At 35.6% G+C, this 18,914-nt stretch overlaps 3 protein-coding genes across 3 annotated transcripts; all 3 read right to left on the minus strand.

The window, feature by feature from the left end:
• Nucleotides 1-1,269: 1,269 nt before the first annotated feature.
• Nucleotides 1,270-2,889, minus strand: LOC114398596. Its single transcript, XM_028360775.1, has 5 exons — nt 2,851-2,889; nt 2,218-2,753; nt 1,862-2,069; nt 1,524-1,777; nt 1,270-1,441 (listed from the first exon to the last, which is right to left on the minus strand). Exons 1-5 carry the CDS (start codon nt 2,887-2,889, stop codon nt 1,270-1,272), a joined length of 1,209 nt encoding a protein of 402 aa, XP_028216576.1.
• A 117-nt stretch (nt 2,890-3,006) lies between these two features.
• Nucleotides 3,007-9,631, minus strand: LOC114398597. Its single transcript, XM_028360776.1, has 3 exons — nt 9,347-9,631; nt 3,219-3,431; nt 3,007-3,114 (listed from the first exon to the last, which is right to left on the minus strand). The coding sequence occupies exons 1-3, from the start codon at nt 9,629-9,631 to the stop codon at nt 3,007-3,009; spliced, it is 606 nt and encodes a 201-aa protein (XP_028216577.1).
• Nucleotides 9,632-11,585: 1,954 nt separating this feature from the next.
• On the minus strand, nt 11,586-12,947 carry LOC114398598. The gene has a single exon (XM_028360778.1). It carries the CDS (start codon nt 12,945-12,947, stop codon nt 11,586-11,588), a length of 1,362 nt encoding a protein of 453 aa, XP_028216579.1.
• Nucleotides 12,948-18,914: the final 5,967 nt, after the last annotated feature.

The following is an 18,914-nucleotide window of genomic DNA, read 5'->3' on the forward strand; positions in this document are numbered from 1 at the left end:
AGCAAGGTCAAATGATAATATCATCTGCTCAAATGATAAAATCACTCATTAGAACAATCTTATGGTAGATAATCCACATGTTGAATAACTAGTCTTGAACCCAAATTTAGGTATATAATAAACAAACAACAACAAAAGATTATCTCAATTACCTTCAAAATAACACTTGAGGCAGATTCAACCAAAATCTCCAGCCCCAAGGTAGCCATCAGTCATGCAAAAACAATGATACCCTGCACAGGAAATCTTATTAGTTATTAGCATGTACCTCTACCAAGCAACCATCCAATGACTGTGGACACTTCATTTGTTCACTTAACTGCTGCAGTGGCAAGCTTGGTGGTACTATAGCTGCACTAAATTGTTGTTGTGGTAATCAAATGCAGATGCAATGCAGTAGAAGGGGGTAAAGACAATATATTACTACAATTATATGAAATTGAGTAGGTAATACTAAGAATAGAATATTAGTAGCATGACTGAAAATAAAATAGCCGCTGTGTCAAATAACATAACAATTGTCTCAAATACAGGGAAAAAAAATACTCCAACGCCATCATTAGCCGTTTTGACTTATTGCTGTCTTTAAAAAAAATGTTGCCCATTTCTTTCGAATTGTGGTGATGATGCCGATGTCCAACGGTGTGTCATTAGCAAACCACTGCAAGTATTCATAATTGTAAGTTAGTACTGCAAATATAAAAATTCAGTTCCAATTGTACTGAAGTTTATGCATACCATGGACCAATCACTCTTTATGTCGCTGGCTATGATGTTCCAGATCCAATGCATTATGTAATATCCACATTCATAACAGCCGGTTTGAACGTGACTCTACATATGGAAAACATTTGAACATCGTATACATTACATAAGTTCATGACTTAACTAGACAACACTAACACATGGTACATAGCTGACTTACCTTTACTTCAATCCACTTTGGTGCAACTGCCTTAGTTTCAGGAGACAAGGTCTTCTTCAATTTTGTCATTACACTGCTTTTAAAAAACCACATCAACGCATATACAACAAAATGTCAATCAATAATGACCATTAAAGAAGGCTTGCAAAAAGTTATATGGTATGAGATAACCTATTAATTGTAGCTTTGATATGCATATCAGGTTTCCTACGCAAAGAACAGAACCAAACAACAACATGTTGCCTAGGACACAAAATTACGAGTTGCCAATGTTCCCTGCATGTCATTCACATTAGATATGTATACACCCAAACATCATTTGAAGTATGTTTATTAAATAGCACTTACTGATGGAAGTAAGGTCCAATGTACACCTCTCGGTCAGATTCCTTAAGCCATCTTTCAAGATATTGTTCGCATTCGTTGCGTCTATCCTTTGAACAAACCAACGACTGTGGCTCAAGGAATGCATACATGAAACCTTGACTGAATATCTGACTCCACTCATGTATATACCTATTCACATGATTTGAAAGTATTGTAGTGGATCATGATATTGAATGAATGAGGAATGAGTTATATGAAGGAATTCACTTACATTAACCATAATTGTATGACAGATATGTTCAGACTTTTGTCTCCTGCTATTATTTCAATAACATCTGAATATGTGATGAATATCGATGTAGATGCATCTACAATTCCAAGAAAGCTCCCATCAAAGCTGATTTGAAGTGGCTTGTCGTAAAGATCAAAACTGTACTTCATCAATTCACGCAACGGATCATCTGCGTCCACATTAGCCGGCTTCGGCACATGTGCATCCTCGTTGTGTGGAATACGTTGTGGATGCTACATGGTTAATGAAAGTGGGTGAGTATTTGTACTGTAATCTATGAATGTTTTACTTTACGTATGTCAAATCAAACATGTTACCTCATCTAATACAGCTTTCACAAGGTGTGTGGGCCAAGCTACAAATGTATTGACGGCCTGCTTCACATATTGTATTTCTGAGGTGGCATAGGGGACCTCAGCCTCAGGATCAATAACTGTTTCTACACTTACCCTGACAACATCATCTGCATATGCCACTGTGTGTATGATTGAATCCCCCTCCATTATTTTCCCCATGGCCACCAACCTTAAATGAACCATAAACAAAGCTTTTTTTAGTGCATATAAAACAAAAACTAAACCATGAACAAAACACAAACCAAACCCAACAATTACAGCTGCAAGAAAAAACAAAACTTCGATTCAATTGTAAGTAAGGTAATATTTCTACAAACCTTTGTGTACCATCGTTACGCTGCACAAACAGTCCCATCAATGGTATGGCATCAGCATCATGTTCTTGTGAAGCCTGCGCATTGGTAACAGCATTACTTCCCTGTGTGCTGACACGCGCACCTAGTTGTTGTATGTCCGGCTGAATTTGGAGTGCCTCTTGGGATCCTTTATTTGACAACTCTTTTTTAATAGCCTCTTTCAATGCATTGGTCATTATTTCCAAGCTCCTTCTATTTTCCTCTTCTAGCTGAGTCCTCAATTCTTCCTTAATTTGAGTCCTCAATTCTTCCCTAATCTGGCCAGTCATGTCTTCCCTAAGCCTTGCAACAACTTCATCTAGTTGTTGTTGGCTGATGGACGTGGACGAGCTGCTACATGTCCTTGATGCCCTTCCGTAGTACTGAGTAATAGTGACACCTGAGCCTGCTGCCCGAACGCGACCCTCATGGTCAGGTCGGCCAATGGCAGTGTTCAGTATGTCTTGCTGACCATGGGGTACAAACGAACCCTGCGTTACCTGCTCTTCTAAGGAGTCCTACACAAAACAAGTGACACAAAAATACACAACGTGCAGTCATTTTCATTACAAAATACTTAAACATATGAACATTGCAACATATTGGTGAACTTACTATTTTATCTGCAATTTCCTGTGCAGAGTCAGATGTCATATTGCCAACAGCCCTGGTCCGAGCAACCTTCCACTTAACATGCCTTTTTATTGGGGATGGGGGTTCATCAACACTTGCTGGATTTTCACTCAACAATGCTTCCTCTTGTATCCTTTTTCATTTCTGGTCTAACAATTTCTTCTCAAGCAAATCATATCCCCCACGTGAAAGTACGTGAGGGCAGTCGTTGTGTTTTTGAATTGATTGTGCTCGTTTCCTAATACCCTGTAATGTGACATACATAATTGCGGAGATTTTTTTGAAATTAAAATAATCAAATTGGCAAAAAAAATATTCATTTGAAGTTACCATAAACAGATTCAACTAACCTCCCAGTTAGGTGTCAGGCGGGTTTCTTCAAATTGTTTCCACGCTTCAGGATCTAGTCCATATTTTGTCACAACATCCTGTGTTTGTTGACCTTCAGTCTTAGCAAACACAAATTTGCTAGTCAATGTGGACTTAAATTGCCGCCATCTCGTCGCTACTGTTGACATAACCTTCGTCTTCACCTTCGTAGCTTCTGCGATATCAAACTTTGCCTACATAACCAGGTGTCAAAATTTGTGGAAAAAGGCAGCCAAATGTATATCATTATACAATACTAGCAATCAACAATTTAATGACAATGTTTTGCCATAATACCCCAAGTAAAGCAAAAGCATCCAATCAGCATATAATGTAAGTTTACCATGCAGTCACAGCCATCAAATTTAATATCCAAATTGAACAAATAATAAATGAAAAAAAATATTGTGACACTCACTAATAACAGTTATTGCCTTAAAGTATGAATTCCTAGAAAAACTTGTTTTCATGGTTTGTTAAGAACATGCTTCAGCCTTCGCACAATTTGAGTTTTTATCAATGATGTTATTGATAATCCATGTACATTGATAATTCTTAAGTAATTTGAAATCATTACTAAAACATTGATTTCTCATGTTTTCTGCACAGTGCAATTCACTAGTAAAACAAAAGAAAAGTCGGTGCAGGTGATTAGTGAATTCATCTTCCAACTATGCAGATACTATTTGCTGTTTTCCAAAATTTGGGTGCTAGAATTTCATGGTTCAATCACAAATTACCTTTATGCTGATGTTGTTATCACAAATTACCAACTATGCATTATAATTAATTTGTGGACATCATACCACCTATTTAACACCTAACATCTAATTAAATATTGAGATACATGGTTAAAAAATATAGATATAATAAACTATATGATGTGATAGAAGAAAAAACAAAATATAGTCAAAGTGTTTAAAATAGAAGAATACCTACCTTTTATTACAAATTTAATAAAATATGAAGAGGTATTTATCTCTCACAAGGCGACAAAAAAGGTCTGAATGTATGCTGTAAGAGGTATTTACGTTTGGTGCCTAATTATCTCCGAAGAAACATGTCTTAAATTAATTCAAAATCTTAGGTAAAATAAGCCAAGAAATTGACAAATCAAAAAACCAAAAGCTGGTAATAGAATTGCAAAAAAAAGGACCAGTAGTGCTAGTATTGAAAATTTTATTTCAGCTATGTACAAACAGGTTATTCAACCAAGAAGCAATGTGCCCTTCAATCCAAAAACTTACTAAAAATGAATCTGAAATCCACAAATAATGCACTAACAACAAATCTACACATTTTGCAAGCAAGGAAAGTTCACAAGCCTAGGCATCATGACTCCAATCAAATGTCTCAGCAATTAACTTCAAACCAGATAAGCTTAGTAGCAACAGAATTAAAATTCTTCGAATTCGAAGCAGAAACCCCATCCTGTTTCGAAGTAGTCTCACTCTGACCTAAAATGTGGAATATCTTCCACTCCCAAACCTGCTGGAGCTACCAGATACTTGTTCAGCTGAATTAGAACTATGTTTCGTCCCATCAACATCTCTAAGAAATTCAGGCTCCTTAGTGGTAACCATGAAGTCCATCAAGTTGCGGCTGAACCCCAAATCAGAATACACCCTCAAGGCATCCTAGATATGAAAATAGATACTACTAGATATAGCAGTGGCAGAACATTAAAAAAACTGATATATTGAATAATATCACAATAAAGCACCCATATATATCCACATATCCTCTACTGTCAAATCAGACAAATAACTCATATGACTGTGTCTCATTCCTTATGCAGTAGCCATAAAGCCAAATGAAAACAAGCTAAGACTAAGGCCTAATGATTTAAAAAATAATACATTAAAGTACATGCTTCCTTTACTTATTTTGACAGTCTCATGCTATCATATATAAACATATTATGTATAAACATAATATTTTGACAGTCTCATGCTTCCTTCATTTTTTATTTGCCATTCAGCTACACGTGTTATATTTTTGTATCCTTATACAAATTAAAGGAATTGTAATTAAAAATGTATGTGCCTGGTAAAATAATTGCTGCAATGGCATGTTGAAGAGTTATACAGTATCAGAGGCAAAGAAGTTAACATAGACAATCAAAGGCTTGAGAAGGGAGATTATAGTGAAGTCAAATGAATCACTGCAGCCCAGGTCTAATTCTAATTCTTAATTATGTCAGGGACATTATAGTGAAGTCAAAGGAATCACTGCAGCACATGTTAAAAAATTGTCTTATTATAAATTTATTAATATTTATAAAATTAAGTTAAAATTTAAAATGATAGGTATTATAATTTGTGATTAGCAAGTACTTTATATTATCAGTAGATCACCTTTAAATTCATATTTATATTTAAAAAACGACCTAAGTAGATTAACAAAATTAGATATTGAAGTAAAATTGTAATTAAAAAAATACCACATAATTTAAAAGTTACATTTTAAATTACTTGTTTAGCTGTTATTCCTTATGGTTCGAGTAATAATAACGATAACAATTCAGCCTGAATTGTTTCAGATTAATTTTCTTTTTTGCAAAAAACAAATACGGGAACGAGCAACAATTTGAAGGTTGTACATTCAGGAACTAAAGAATTCAAAATAGCTAGTAATAAGAGGGATTTGTTTTTGGGATTTTCTGAGCACCAATAGCGGGTACGCTAGAAGCTTGCACTTGAGGAGGGAAGCATATTGGCAGCTAATGAACAACTTTCTTAACTATTTGCCGTTCAGATTTGACTGTTTCTTTTGGTAATATGTAAATATAAATAGTATAAGGCTATGGCTTATGGACATGGTCTTTTTGACCCCTAACAATCTTAGAAGTCAATATAGACCATGTTTTTACGCCATAGCTTATACTATTGAGATGTACATATTAACAAGAAGAACCAGGAAAGTCTAAAGGACAAGTAGTTAAGAAAGTTGTTCATTATCTGCAAACATCCTTCCCTCCTCAACTGCAAGCTTCTTGCGTAGCCGCTCTTGGTGGTCAGAAAATCCCAAAAACAAATCCCTCTTATTACTAGCTATTTTGAATTCTTTAGTTCCTGAATGTACAACTTTCAAATTGTTGGTCGTTCCCCTCTTTGTTTTATGCAAAAAATGAAATCAATATCAAACAAAACATGTATACAATTGTCATCGTTATTGCTACTTGAACCATAAGGAATACGATCTAAAGAAGTACTTCAAAACGTTTATTTATTTTTTTTGGTATTTTTTGAATTACAATTTGACTTTAATATCTAATTTTTTAATGTACTTAGGTGGAGGATGTTGACGAAGAGAAGGAGAAGGAATAAAGTAATTTATAATGTTTATTAAGGAAGTGTCACATTTTTTTTTCCTCAGCAAGGAAGTGTCACATGAATGGTCGTTGGTGAACAAGCATAAGGCCATTTGGATGACAGAGCCTGAGGAGATCACAAAGGAGGAGTATTATGCTTTCTACAAGAGTCTCACCAATGAGTGGAAGAGCATTTGCCTGTGAAGCACTTCTCAGGTGAGGGACACTTATGCTTGTAAGCCTATCCTCTTTGTTCCTAAGAGGGCACCTTTTGACAAGTTGACACCAGGAAGAAGCCTAACAATATTAAGCTTGGTGTGATTTAAACAAGGAAATAACTTAAGACTTGCAATTGTAACTTACCTCTTCATCTCTTTTATGTTAAAGTTGTTGACATTGTGCATGGCACAATAAACAAGGAAATAACTGCTGCCTGCTCGTACAAAGATGCTGCTTCCAAGGATTCTGCAGACGAATTTGTGATGTCCCCAGCACAAACTGCTAGACATGAATTTTTAGCATGCTAAAAATTGTCCTACCCCACCCCAGCAACTGCAAGATTTAAGTTCTATCGGAACAGTAAATACAGGGCTGAAAACTGTAAATAAGACTGATAAACTTGTGCACCCTATGAAGATTTTAGTTTCTAACATTCTGTTCAATACTAAATTTCATATACCAGAAGTTAGGTTTGACTAATCTTTCTAGATTCTATATGGTGAGGATGACCAAGTAACTGTTAAATCAATCAGCAAGCAACTCCATGATGTGGTGTGGACTCGAGCTTAGATAAGACACTAGAGTTGTATACATGAATATGTTGTATGTTTCTATTGCAGGTAGAGACACCTGAAAATTTGAAGTTTGTGTTCTCAGACAATATCAATGACCTTAGAAATATTGTATAGAAAGTAGAAATAATAAAACAAGGATTTGTTTATTTGCTGACCCAAATAATGTCTTCGAAGAGGCCAAAGAAGTCTTGTTTGGGAAATATTTTAGGAAGGCCCTTTCAATAATTGTTATTTGATTAATTTCATGTTTGTTCTCTAAGTTCTCTTATACCATTTGAAGCCAGAGAAGATCTGAAGTAAACTTTTGTTTTGCAAACTTTAGCTTCCTTGACTCAGATAACAGAAACATATCCTTAAATTACTGAAGCAGATTGGCATAATTTACTTGAAGCATACTAATGAATTCAAGATACAAGTAACTTTTGCCAAGCTTAAAATTAAATTATGTGGGAGCAGAAACAAAGTTAATTTTTGAAACATAAGAGGCTAAGAGGTTTGAAAGTAAGATTTTTATAGTGCAAAGGGTACTTGCATGATAGTACCATAATACAGGTATTAAAGATTTGAAGAAATTTAATGAGGCCTTGCTGGGCAAATGGGGCTGGGAATTGGCGACTAATCAGAATCACTTTTGGGCCAGAATTGTAATGTCCAAGTATGGTGGCTGGAATGCTCTGATTCATGGGAGAAACTCCACAGCTTTCTCTAACTGGTGGAAGGACTTAAAATCTATTTTCCAGCAGCAGCACACTAATAGGCTGTCCAATAATTTGTGTTTGAAGTTGGGTAATGGGGCAAAAATCAGGTTCTGGAAGGATAAATGGAGAGAGGATGATTTAACTCTTCAAGAAAAATACCCTACTTTGTATCAAGTGAGCTACCAGCAGGATTCTTCTATCAGCCTAATGGGAATTCTTGTTGATAATAAATGGGAATGGAGGATGCAATGGAGGAGAAACTTCTTTGACCATGAAATCGATATGGTAGCAGCCTTTATGGATGAGATTGATGCTGTCCAGATTTGCCCAACCAGTATGGACTCCCTTATTTGGAAGGTTGATCCTAGTGGAGCCTATTCCACAAAGATTAAGTATTAACTGTATGATAATCTCTTTTTCTGGTACCACTGGTACTGGTTCTCTTATTAATAATATATATATTTTCAGCCTTCCAAAAAATAGTTTGTTAATATAAAAACATTATACTTACACAAGATTAAGTATTAACTGTATGATAATCTCTTTTTCTGGTACCACTGGTACTGGTTCTCTTATTAATAATATATATATTTTCAGCCTTCCAAAAAAAAAACTGTGTGATAAAAATGCTATTAAGTGTTAACTGAGTTTGTATAATTCTAAGTGTTTGTCAAAAACAAAAAAAGAAAAGAAGTTCCTATTAATCATAATATTTGGAGGGCCACTGGATTATGTGGATTGGAAAGCAATGCTTTATTTGGCGGTGCAAGTGGGTAGGCAGCTATTGTCATAGTTTTAGGAAATTTGGGATGTTTACAGTGATACAAATCAATTTATTCCATACAAAAATAGTATAACATAAAAATCAAACTTATGGTTACATTAGCATAAAAAATAATATGCATTACCCTATTAAGTATTTAAGGATAAAAATACTACCCCTGCTCCCTAACACAAAACCCATGCCAATTTTCATTTGTTTAAGTTATCAATTTAAATTTGTGAACTTATTATACACATGATTTGTTCTGGTCTCTAACTTTGATCTGACAATATTTGTTCTCAACCTCATCTAACTAACTAATATTCATGTTTAAAATAAAAACTGCCCTTGTGCTGTTCTTTACAAATATAGGAGTCTAGGATAGTGATTAACTATTCAAATAAAGGACAAGTCATTTAAAATAAAGGGCATGAAACACATGTAGAGATTATAAAGGACAACTATTTGTTATAGTCAATTATGTTTTTAACAGAAAAATTGATTCTTAATTGAAATATTGTAATTGGTATGAAGGACTTACTAGAATGTCATTCCACACAATCTCCTTTAGCGTTTCAGGTACGTCTTTCCAATTATTGTGGATAATGGGAACCTTTTCTCGCGCCACTACGCCTAGGTAGCTGTGGAACTTTTCACGCATCGGTCCGGATGCTCTCCCGGTAGCGGGATCCACATAAACAGCCGGTCTGGGCTGATCCATGGTTCTTAATGTCAATGTTCTCAGCCGTGTCGTTGTTCTACTCCTCTTGGAAGTCGCCTCTGATTGACCATCGGACTGTGGAGGAGACGTCGGATCTGTGGCCATGATCCTGTAAATAAAATACACAATTAATATTAACGATTACATTTAGACATTAACAAAAGCAAAGGCGTAATACTAACATAATCATTATATTTACACATTAAACAAAGCATTACTTTCGCACTCAGCCTGTAGGGATGTTTTCCCATAGACCTTCATCATGATCTACACGATTTGCATGTCCATCATCCACTTCATCAGCTTCATTCATTGAAGGCAATTGTTTTGAAAAACTAGACATTTGACCAATGTCAAGGGTTGACTCATCATTATGGTAATTCATTCCACTTGGTCTTCCTTGCAGAGCCACAGACAAACTTGAATTACATGGATCTTGTACATAGAAAACTTGTCTGGCTTGTGCTGCCATAATGAAAGGTTCGTCTATATATGCCACCTTATTAAGGTCTACCAAAGTAAATCCCAATGGATCTTGAAACACACCCGTTGTCCCGTTCACCCACTGACACTTAAAAACAGGCACTCTAAATGATGTATAATCAACCTCCCAAATTTCTTGAATGACACCAAAGTAAGACATGGATGCTCGAATGGGGTTGTTATCCGATGTACTGGAAAAGTGCTCCGAATCAGCATCAACACAGACCCCACTGTTTTGTACCGAACTTTTATCATCTTGGGACTTTGTGTAGAATGAATAATTGTTAATGTCATACCCCTTCCATGTAGGGACATTCAAATTTGGGCCAATGGCTAACAATGTCAGTCGTCTGGAAACACTTTTATCAGCAAGTATTGTTTGTCTAAACCAATTTATGAAAGTTTTGTTGTGCTCTTGCAATACCCTCATCATGTTCATTTTGGGGTGACTATCTCTAACATGTTTTTTGTGAGCCTCTATGTACGGAAACACCTCTGTTGTGTTGTTTAATATATACAAATGTGCTTGTGACACGTCATGTCTAGTCATTGTCACAACATTGTATCCACGAGTACCCTTGCCGGCTATTGGCTGGTCATGCCGGGATGTAGGAACACCGACAGGTTTCAATGAGTCAATGTACTGTGAGGCAAACTCAATGCATTCTTCAGCAACGTATCTTTCCACTATTGAGGCCTCTGGTCGATGTCGATTCTTCGTATAACCCTTTAAGACCTTCATGTACCGCTCAACTGGATACATCCATCTAAAATACGTAGGACCACAACACCTTATTTCCCTTACCAGATGAACAACTAAGTGTACCATAATGTCAAAAAATGAAGGAGGGAAAAACATCTCCATTTGACAAAGGACAACGACAACCTCATCTTCCAAAGCATCCAACTGTTTAGGGTCAATGACCTTGGCACATATAGCATTAAAAATGAAACACAAGCGACTGATTGCAACATGGACCTTCTCAGGCAATGTTCCGCGGATTGCAACAGGCAAAAGTTGTTGCATTAACACATGACAATCATGTGATTTCAAGCCAACCAACTTAAGCTCATTCACAGACACAAGACTCTTGATGTTTGAAGAGTAGCCTTGTGGGACTTTGATATTACGCAAGCATTCACAAAAACTTCTCTTTTCAGCTGTTGACATTGTGTAACAGGCTGGGGGCAGATATGTCCTGTTACCTTTTGAGATAGGATGCAACACTTGACGTATACCCATGTCAACCAAGTCTTGACGACACTTGAAACCATCCTTTGTCTTGCATTTAATGTTTAGGAGGGTCCCAATTAAAGAATCACAAACATTTTTCTCGACATGCATGACGTCTATACAATGCCTAACATGATGATCGGACCAGTACGGAAGATCAAAGAAAATAGACTTCTTTTTCCACATGTTTGAAGTGGATGATGGTTTTTTTTGGGACTTGCCGAACATATTTACGACATCCTTGACCCGTTGATATACTTCATCGCCAGTTAATGGATTTGGCGCGAATTCATGTTCTTGACTTCCATCGAATGCCTTCTTCAAGCGTCGATACGGATGATACTATTTGAGAAATCTTCGATGCCTAGTATACACAGTCTTCTTTCCATGTTTAAGTTGGCGGAAACTAGTATTCTGCTCACATATAGGACATGCGTGATGTCCTTTGACACTATATCCACTTAAATTTCCGTAGGCTGGAAAGTCATTGATGGTACAAAAAACCATTGCACGCAACTTGAAAGCATGCTGCAAATTTGCGTCCCATACATCAACCCCTTCATCCCACAATTTCCGCAAATCGTCAATTAACGGTCTTAGATATACGTCAATATCATTACCTGGTTGTCTTGGACCAGCTATCATCATACTCAGCATAACATACTTTCGCTTCATGCACAACCACGGAGGGAGATTATAAATGAACAGCAAAACGGGCCACGAGCTATGGTTAGTAGTTAAGGTTCCGAATGGGTTCATTCCGTCCGTTGCAAGACCAAGCCTTAAATTTCTAGGCTCGGCCCCAAATTCAGGATACAGACGATCAATTGCCTTCCATTGCGGGCTATCTGCAGGATGTCGCATCAATCCATCTGATTTTCTGGTATTTGCATGCCATATAAGGTTCTTTGCATCTTCCCCATTAGCAAACAACCGCTTAAACCTTGGTATTATTGGGAGATACCAACACACCTTTGCTGGACGGCGGTCGGCGTCTGAGACTAGTATAGTAGAATCTCCGTTGGTCGCTCTGTACCGAGAAACCCCACACACAGGGCAGTAATCTAGTTCAGCAAAATCATCTCTGTACAAAATGCAGTCATTACAACATGCATGAATTTTTTCGTACTGCATCCCAACTGGACATAAAATCTTCTTTGCCTGGTAGTGATTCTTTGGCAAGATGTTATCAGCAGGAAGCATGTTTGTCAACAACATCAGCAACTCACTAAAACTCTTGTCACTCCACCCAAATCGAGCCTTCAAGTTAACCAGAGCTAACACAGCTGACAATTTTGTGAAAGATATGCAGCCGGAATACAAAGGCATTTTTGAATCAACTTCTATGTTGTCATACAACGCTGCATGTGCCTCTTCAAACCCCTCTTGCCCAAGATCGCGAATCATTTCTTCTATAGGATTTCCGCTGTCTGTAGTAACATCGTCAGCCTGTGACATGTCAGCTGTATCGAGGGATTCCCCATGCCATATCCACTTTGTGTAGCTACGAATTATTCCCTCACAAATAAGATGAGTTCTTATGTCATCAATTGTTTGGCGCCTCCCATTTCCACACTTCACACATGGACAAAAAAATTTTCCCCACATAGGTTGCGCTTTACTTTGAGCAAACAGCAAAAACTCTTCAACACCATTCTCGTACTCTTCAGTTATACGTGATGCGTTCATCCAACTTCGATCCATGTTACACCTTCTATGTCAAACGTTAGTGGCTTAGGGGTTGCTTGACATGCATCACAAGCATAGAGCACCAATTGCAGTAGAAAACACACCAGAACTGCACCTTTTGTACAAAACGCTGCAGTGGAAAACACATTAGCAATTGCAGTTAGTTGGACCAGCAATGCTAACAAGAAAAATGGTGCATGGCTGTTTCAAGGGATTCGGCATTTTTCAGTTTGTTGGCCTCTATTACCAATGCTTATAAGAAAAAATCAAGAAAAACTGCACAAACGACAACATCGAAATTTAATGACGAAAGTGGTGCAATTGAAATTCAACATCATTTTTTAAACATTTATAAAATCAAATCAGCTGAATTTGGGAAAAATAATCTATGTCAAAGTAGCTGATTTCTGGTGGTAGAAGAAATTTCACTTCCTAATGGTGGCAGGATTTAAAGAGTATCTTTCAGCAGCAACACAATAACTGCTTTAATGATAATTTAAAGTGGAGGGTAGGTACGGGGTCCAATATTAGTTTGCGGAACGATTTATGGCTGCAGGACAACTGTAATATCCAACGAAAGTATCCCCAATTATATGTAATAAGTAAACAGCAGAATTTTCTAATTAATTCTATGGGAGAATTTGTGGACGGCAGATGGGAATGGAAGTTATCTTGGAGAAGGGACTTTTTTGACTATGAAATACAAATGGCAGCTGACTTTGTAGAGGAGATTCATTCTGGTCACATACATCTTATTTGCAACTGTACAATGACAAGGAGACTTTGGTGGGAGCCTTTGAGATGGGTTAATAGAGTGGGTCCTTTTTCCACAGACCCAAAGAACCACTTTTTGCAATTCACTCAATGGAACAACAAAGCTAGTATAAACAACAGATGGAAATTTCTGTGGTTAGCTCTATCCTTCTTCGTCTGGCATCATAGAAATGCTATGATTTTCAAGAACCAGCCGTTTGATCCTGAAAAGGTTATCGATGATACCTTGTTCCACACTTGGTCTTTGTTAAAATGTGCAGAGAAGGACTACACCAGGGACTACACCATCCATATGTAGCAGTTGCATGTGGAGGTCAACACCAGGTTGTCTCATGAACGACAACTCCATTAGCCATCTTCCAGCGGTCAATGACATGGTGTGCATGCAACGGGACTCGAGAAATTTGAACACCTTGCAATACATGTTCTGGGGGTGGTCGGGTAAGGACATAAAAAGGCGGAGATGAAGAGATTTATTGTAGAATATTTCAGTACACCTAGTACTGAATTTTATACATAATATATTTGCTTTTTGCCTTGCAAAAAAAACAACAAAGGAAGGGTAAATGTTGACACCTCTTCCAAGAGGTGCAGCATACATGTAATTAAGTTATGGGGTGTAGCTGGTCCACAATACAATCCTCAAATTCAACCACAATTGGGGTTAATTTATACTTGTTCCTATAGTACCTATGGTACTCTCGTAATTGTATGATATTGGCACAAAAATACATAATAAACATCATACTAGACAGCTCAAAAGAACAATTACACGGCATGAATATGAAGGCATTAAACGAATACATGCTTTCAGGCATCATACATGTTTGTGATTTGTGGAATTTCAAAAACATATTTTAAACTATTACTAGAAACAATAAACACACCTGCAAATAATGAAAGGAGTTCTTTGGTGATTCTTTGGTGCCTGATTCAGCCTGAAAAATAATAACACTTTGGTCAATCAACCGCTTCTATGACAAACATTTGTGTAATATGTAGAAAATAATTTGTGGCAATCAACTTGATATGATACAGAATTAAATTGCAAGGCATTTACTAAAGAAAGCAGTGAAGACAGAGTTCCAACAGTCATATATAAAGCTCAAATGATGGAAGAAGGTCTTCACTACATCATATTCTTTCTAGCTATATAAAGCTGAAATCATCATTGCAAGACAGGAATATATAATTAAGAAATGGCTCCAAAAAAGCAATTAGTGTAAATTTTGAAATGGAAATGTTCCAATATGATCTGATTTGTATTGTAGAAATTATTGTCCTAGCATTTGGATGGAATCTCTATGCCCTTGCCCTGTTTCATTTGACATGTACTTAGATTTTGCTTTCCTTTATTGAATCTGATATCACAACATCATATCTTGGCATCTACAAATTACAGCTAGCATTTGGATGATGCTCTGCTTTTACTTTGGTCATGGCTCAAGTCCAACGAGAAAGATTTTACACTTCACTTTAATCAATGTTCTTCCAATGTAACACTAGGTTTCTTTACTTAGCTTGGGAGTGTGGGGGCTGGACTTTTGTAGCATGGGTTAGGTAGCAGGGTGCTATGGTGCTGGCTTTGTTCCTACTAATAATCATAGGAACCAGCTGGCCCCTAAAATTTGTAACTTCAGTACCACTGGTACTCATTATTAATATATCATATCTATGTTTGCTGACAAAAAAAAAATTAAAAGAAACTATTTGTGTAAATTTTTAATATGATTAAGCATATAATGTAATATAAATTACTTAATTTATATGTATAAATTTCATAATAGTGGTTATTCCACTATCTACTATCCTACTATACCAGTTTTGGGGTGAAATGCTCTGCATCTGTATTCAGGAATTGATAATGATGCATACAACTCTCATTGACCATATTAGCCCAGAAAGGGAGCTTGGACTAGCCTAGCCTGAGTCTAAAGGGTGAAGGTTCCATGTGATGGGGTTAAACTGGTGGTATATTGATGGAAAATTTAATGGGATCTTAAATTGTGACCAGTCCTGATATCAATTGGTGGGAGGTATTGGTTTGATTGACTTAGGGATATTGTTGAAAATCAACCTATTGTTCATATGGAATTAGAGGTCAATTTGTTTTTTTAATAGGGCAGAAACATTTATCAGGCTGGAGGGGTAGAGAAGTGAATGTGCAACGGGATGGGTTGAGGTTGAGTACAACATGTTGGATTCTATATCCAGATGATGCAAAGGCCCAAGCTGTTCACTCAACAGAGGCAATGGAGCCTGATAGGGGGGCACATCAGGATTGACTGAGTTATATCCGAGTGCCATGGTACACAGTCCTTGAAGCTCTGAACACAGATGGAGCTTCATAAAGGGCCACATCATGGTTAGTCAAGACATATCTGGACGGTACACTAAGCAAATGGTTTTTTTTTCCTAAAATACCAGAGAATGGAGTTCTTGCTCATAGTAATGCCACCAAAAATAAGAATCCAAGGAATGTAATTAGAAACCTTGGAACAAACACCCCCTTAGATATTGGGAAAAAACTCTAACAAATGAATGAAATTAGAAACCAAGGAATGTCTATTTTTCCTTGATTAGTAATATCAGCCTGTAGAGATTATAAAATTTGATTGCACCATACAAAGAAGGATTGGTGTAACAGAAAAGTGCAACAATGAAAGCTTTCTGAACCAAATTCTCATACAAGGATGTGAGAAAATGGGCTTCAAAGTAGAGTCTGTGGCTATAAATTCCTCAGCAGATGACTATTGTGGTTCATGCTGTTATGGTTGCAGAACAGGAGATAAGAAGGGAACTGACTCCACTTGGTTGGTTGATTCTGTAGGCAATGGTGCAGTGATCCTCACTGGATGTAAAGCTGAGAGATTCATACTTGAAAATGTAAAGAATGGAATGAAGAAAAAGAAGTGCTTAGGAGTGATTGCTGCAGCAAGTTGGAGGAATAAGGTAAGAAAGAAACTCCAAATTCAATACAAGGTAACCATCTCAGCATGTGGCTTTCTCAAGACTCATCCTCTAATGATTTCTAGTGGACTAGTATGCTACGAAGACATAATTTGCACCAAGAAAATAATTAACTAGAAACTAAAAGTTTGCAGTGCAAACCTCCTATCATTTATGCTAAAACACACTGCATTATCCCATCTTCGCGATGAGTCCATGACAACTAAGAATATAGTGAGATTTCAACTCATGTAAGCAGACAAGAATAGACCATAGTCACTGTTTACATTATTTCCTGTTTATATAAATTTCTCATTAAATATTTAAAGAAAAGGAAAATAGTAAAGTAGAGCTATTCACGAAAATAAATTTTTATATATAAATAACAATAATAAAGAAAATCATTAAGGATTACGTTGTTTATGCCCCTCAATAACTATAAATTTTCAAATTGAAATTCTATATTTTGTTTCAATTATTTAAATTATTAATAATTGGGAAATAAATAATTTTAAATAATATTAAATATGTTGTAAGGAATATATCTAGTGGGAGAGCTATTTTTAAATGATTGTGAGTAAAAATAGTAGGCTTAAATATATTTTTGATTCCTGATACATATCTGATTTTGCGTTTACTCTTTAATAAATTTGTATTTTGCATTGAGTTCTTAATGAAAAAAAATAATTTTATTTTGACCCTTAACACTTATTCTTAGTTCCTAATAAATTAGTAAATTTTGTATTTACTCCTTAATACAAAAAATTATTTGTTATTAGTCGACAGTAAAAAAAAATTATTATTTTATTATGGAGTAAATACAAATTAACTAATTTATGAGAGACTAAAACAAAATATCAAAAATAAAATATAAAATTGTTATTTTAGTAACGACTCAGCGTAAACCAAAAATTCATTAGAGACCGAAGAGAAAAATGAAATATTTATTACAAATCAAAAGCCAAAATAGTAAATTTCCTTCATTTGTATGATTTAATTAATTTATGATATTTAAAATTTATAATAATATTTTTAATAATATGTAAATATAAATAACAATTAATTATATGAAAACTATTAAAATTAAATATTATTTAAAATAAAATAATTAATCTTTTATTCTTTAATAGACAATTCATATTTCATTAGTAATTTTGTTACAAGAGTTGCTTAAGGTGTTTATTAGCAGTATCTTGTACTTGCGAGAGAAAAACATACTAATTGTTATATTTTGTAACATAAGTATTTTTTTTCTTAACATAATCATACAACATTAATTGATCATAGAAAAAATATATTAATTGTAATAAATATCTACAAAAATGATATTTTTCGAAAAAATTCAATCAGTCTTTCATTGAGGGTTTCTAATGATATTAATATTGCTTGTTGTAAGTATATTAAAATTAAAAACTATAAAAAAAAATTTCATTGTTATTAATCAACACATTAAAAAATAGAAATTACATATTATAAATTAATCAAGTAGAAACACATGTGACAAACATGTCTACTAAAATGCATATCTCTACACATGAGAAGGTTATTAAATAGACCTCACTTTGAATTTCAATCAATAAATAATTTTTTTGTAAATATAAAAAAGCAAAAAAAAATCACTTAAATATTATATATTTTAAAATCTAAAATTTTCATGTTCTTCCAAAGAAATTGCTGGACACAAGAGAAAGTACCACCAACCAATCTTTATTTGATTTCAAATCGTGAAGGTGGCCATTGCATATGGAGAAGATACGGGGAAAATTCTAAAGTGTATCCTGAAAAGCTTTGAATTGGTCTCTGGTCTTAAGATAAACTACAATAAGAGAAAATTTGGGTGTTTGGGCAAATCCGAGGACTGGTGTAGGGAGGCAGCATCTTCTCTCAATTGTAGTCAAATGGATATTCCATTGTCTTACCTTGGAATTCCTGTAGGGGTCAGCTCTAAAAATAGGTCTGTGTGGCAGCCCATTATTAGCAAATGCGAGGCTAAACTTACAAAATGGAAGCAAAGAAATCTATCAATGGGGGGTAGAATAACCCTCATTAATTCAGTCTTAACAGCCTTACCCATTTATTTGCTATCCTTCTTCAAGATTCCTAAGCTTGTGGTGCAAAAGATTACATCTATACAAAGGAATTTTTGATGGGGCAGCCTCCAAGACTCCATTAAGATTCCTTGGGTGAGGTGGGACATAGTCTGCCTACCTAAGAGTAAAGGTGGGTTAGGGATCAAAGATTTGATTAAATTCAACGAGG

This window comes from Glycine soja, chromosome 19, assembly GCF_004193775.1.
Source record: "Glycine soja cultivar W05 chromosome 19, ASM419377v2, whole genome shotgun sequence".
Classification (NCBI taxonomy): domain Eukaryota; kingdom Viridiplantae; phylum Streptophyta; class Magnoliopsida; order Fabales; family Fabaceae; genus Glycine; species Glycine soja.

Excerpts from the sequence above, each read along its gene's own strand:
- LOC114398597 (XM_028360776.1), bottom strand. The coding sequence starts at position 9,631 with ATGGCCACAGATCCGACGTCTCCTCCACAGTCCGATGGTCAATCAGAG. Across the intron at positions 3,432-9,346 it reads TTGTGTGGAATGACATTCTA|GCAAAGTTTGATATCGCAGA; the intron begins GTAAGTCCTTCA and ends CTGGTTATGTAG. Across the intron at positions 3,115-3,218 it reads GCCTGACACCTAACTGGGAG|GGTATTAGGAAACGAGCACA; the intron begins GTTAGTTGAATC and ends GTCACATTACAG.
- LOC114398596 (XM_028360775.1), bottom strand. The coding sequence starts at position 2,889 with ATGACATCTGACTCTGCACAGGAAATTGCAGATAAAATA. Across the intron at positions 2,070-2,217 it reads CGTAACGATGGTACACAAAG|GTTGGTGGCCATGGGGAAAA; the intron begins GTTTGTAGAAAT and ends GGTTCATTTAAG. Across the intron at positions 1,442-1,523 it reads GTCATACAATTATGGTTAAT|GTATATACATGAGTGGAGTC; the intron begins GTAAGTGAATTC and ends TCATGTGAATAG.
- LOC114398598 (XM_028360778.1), bottom strand. The coding sequence starts at position 12,947 with ATGGATCGAAGTTGGATGAACGCATCACGTATAACTGAAGAGTACGAG.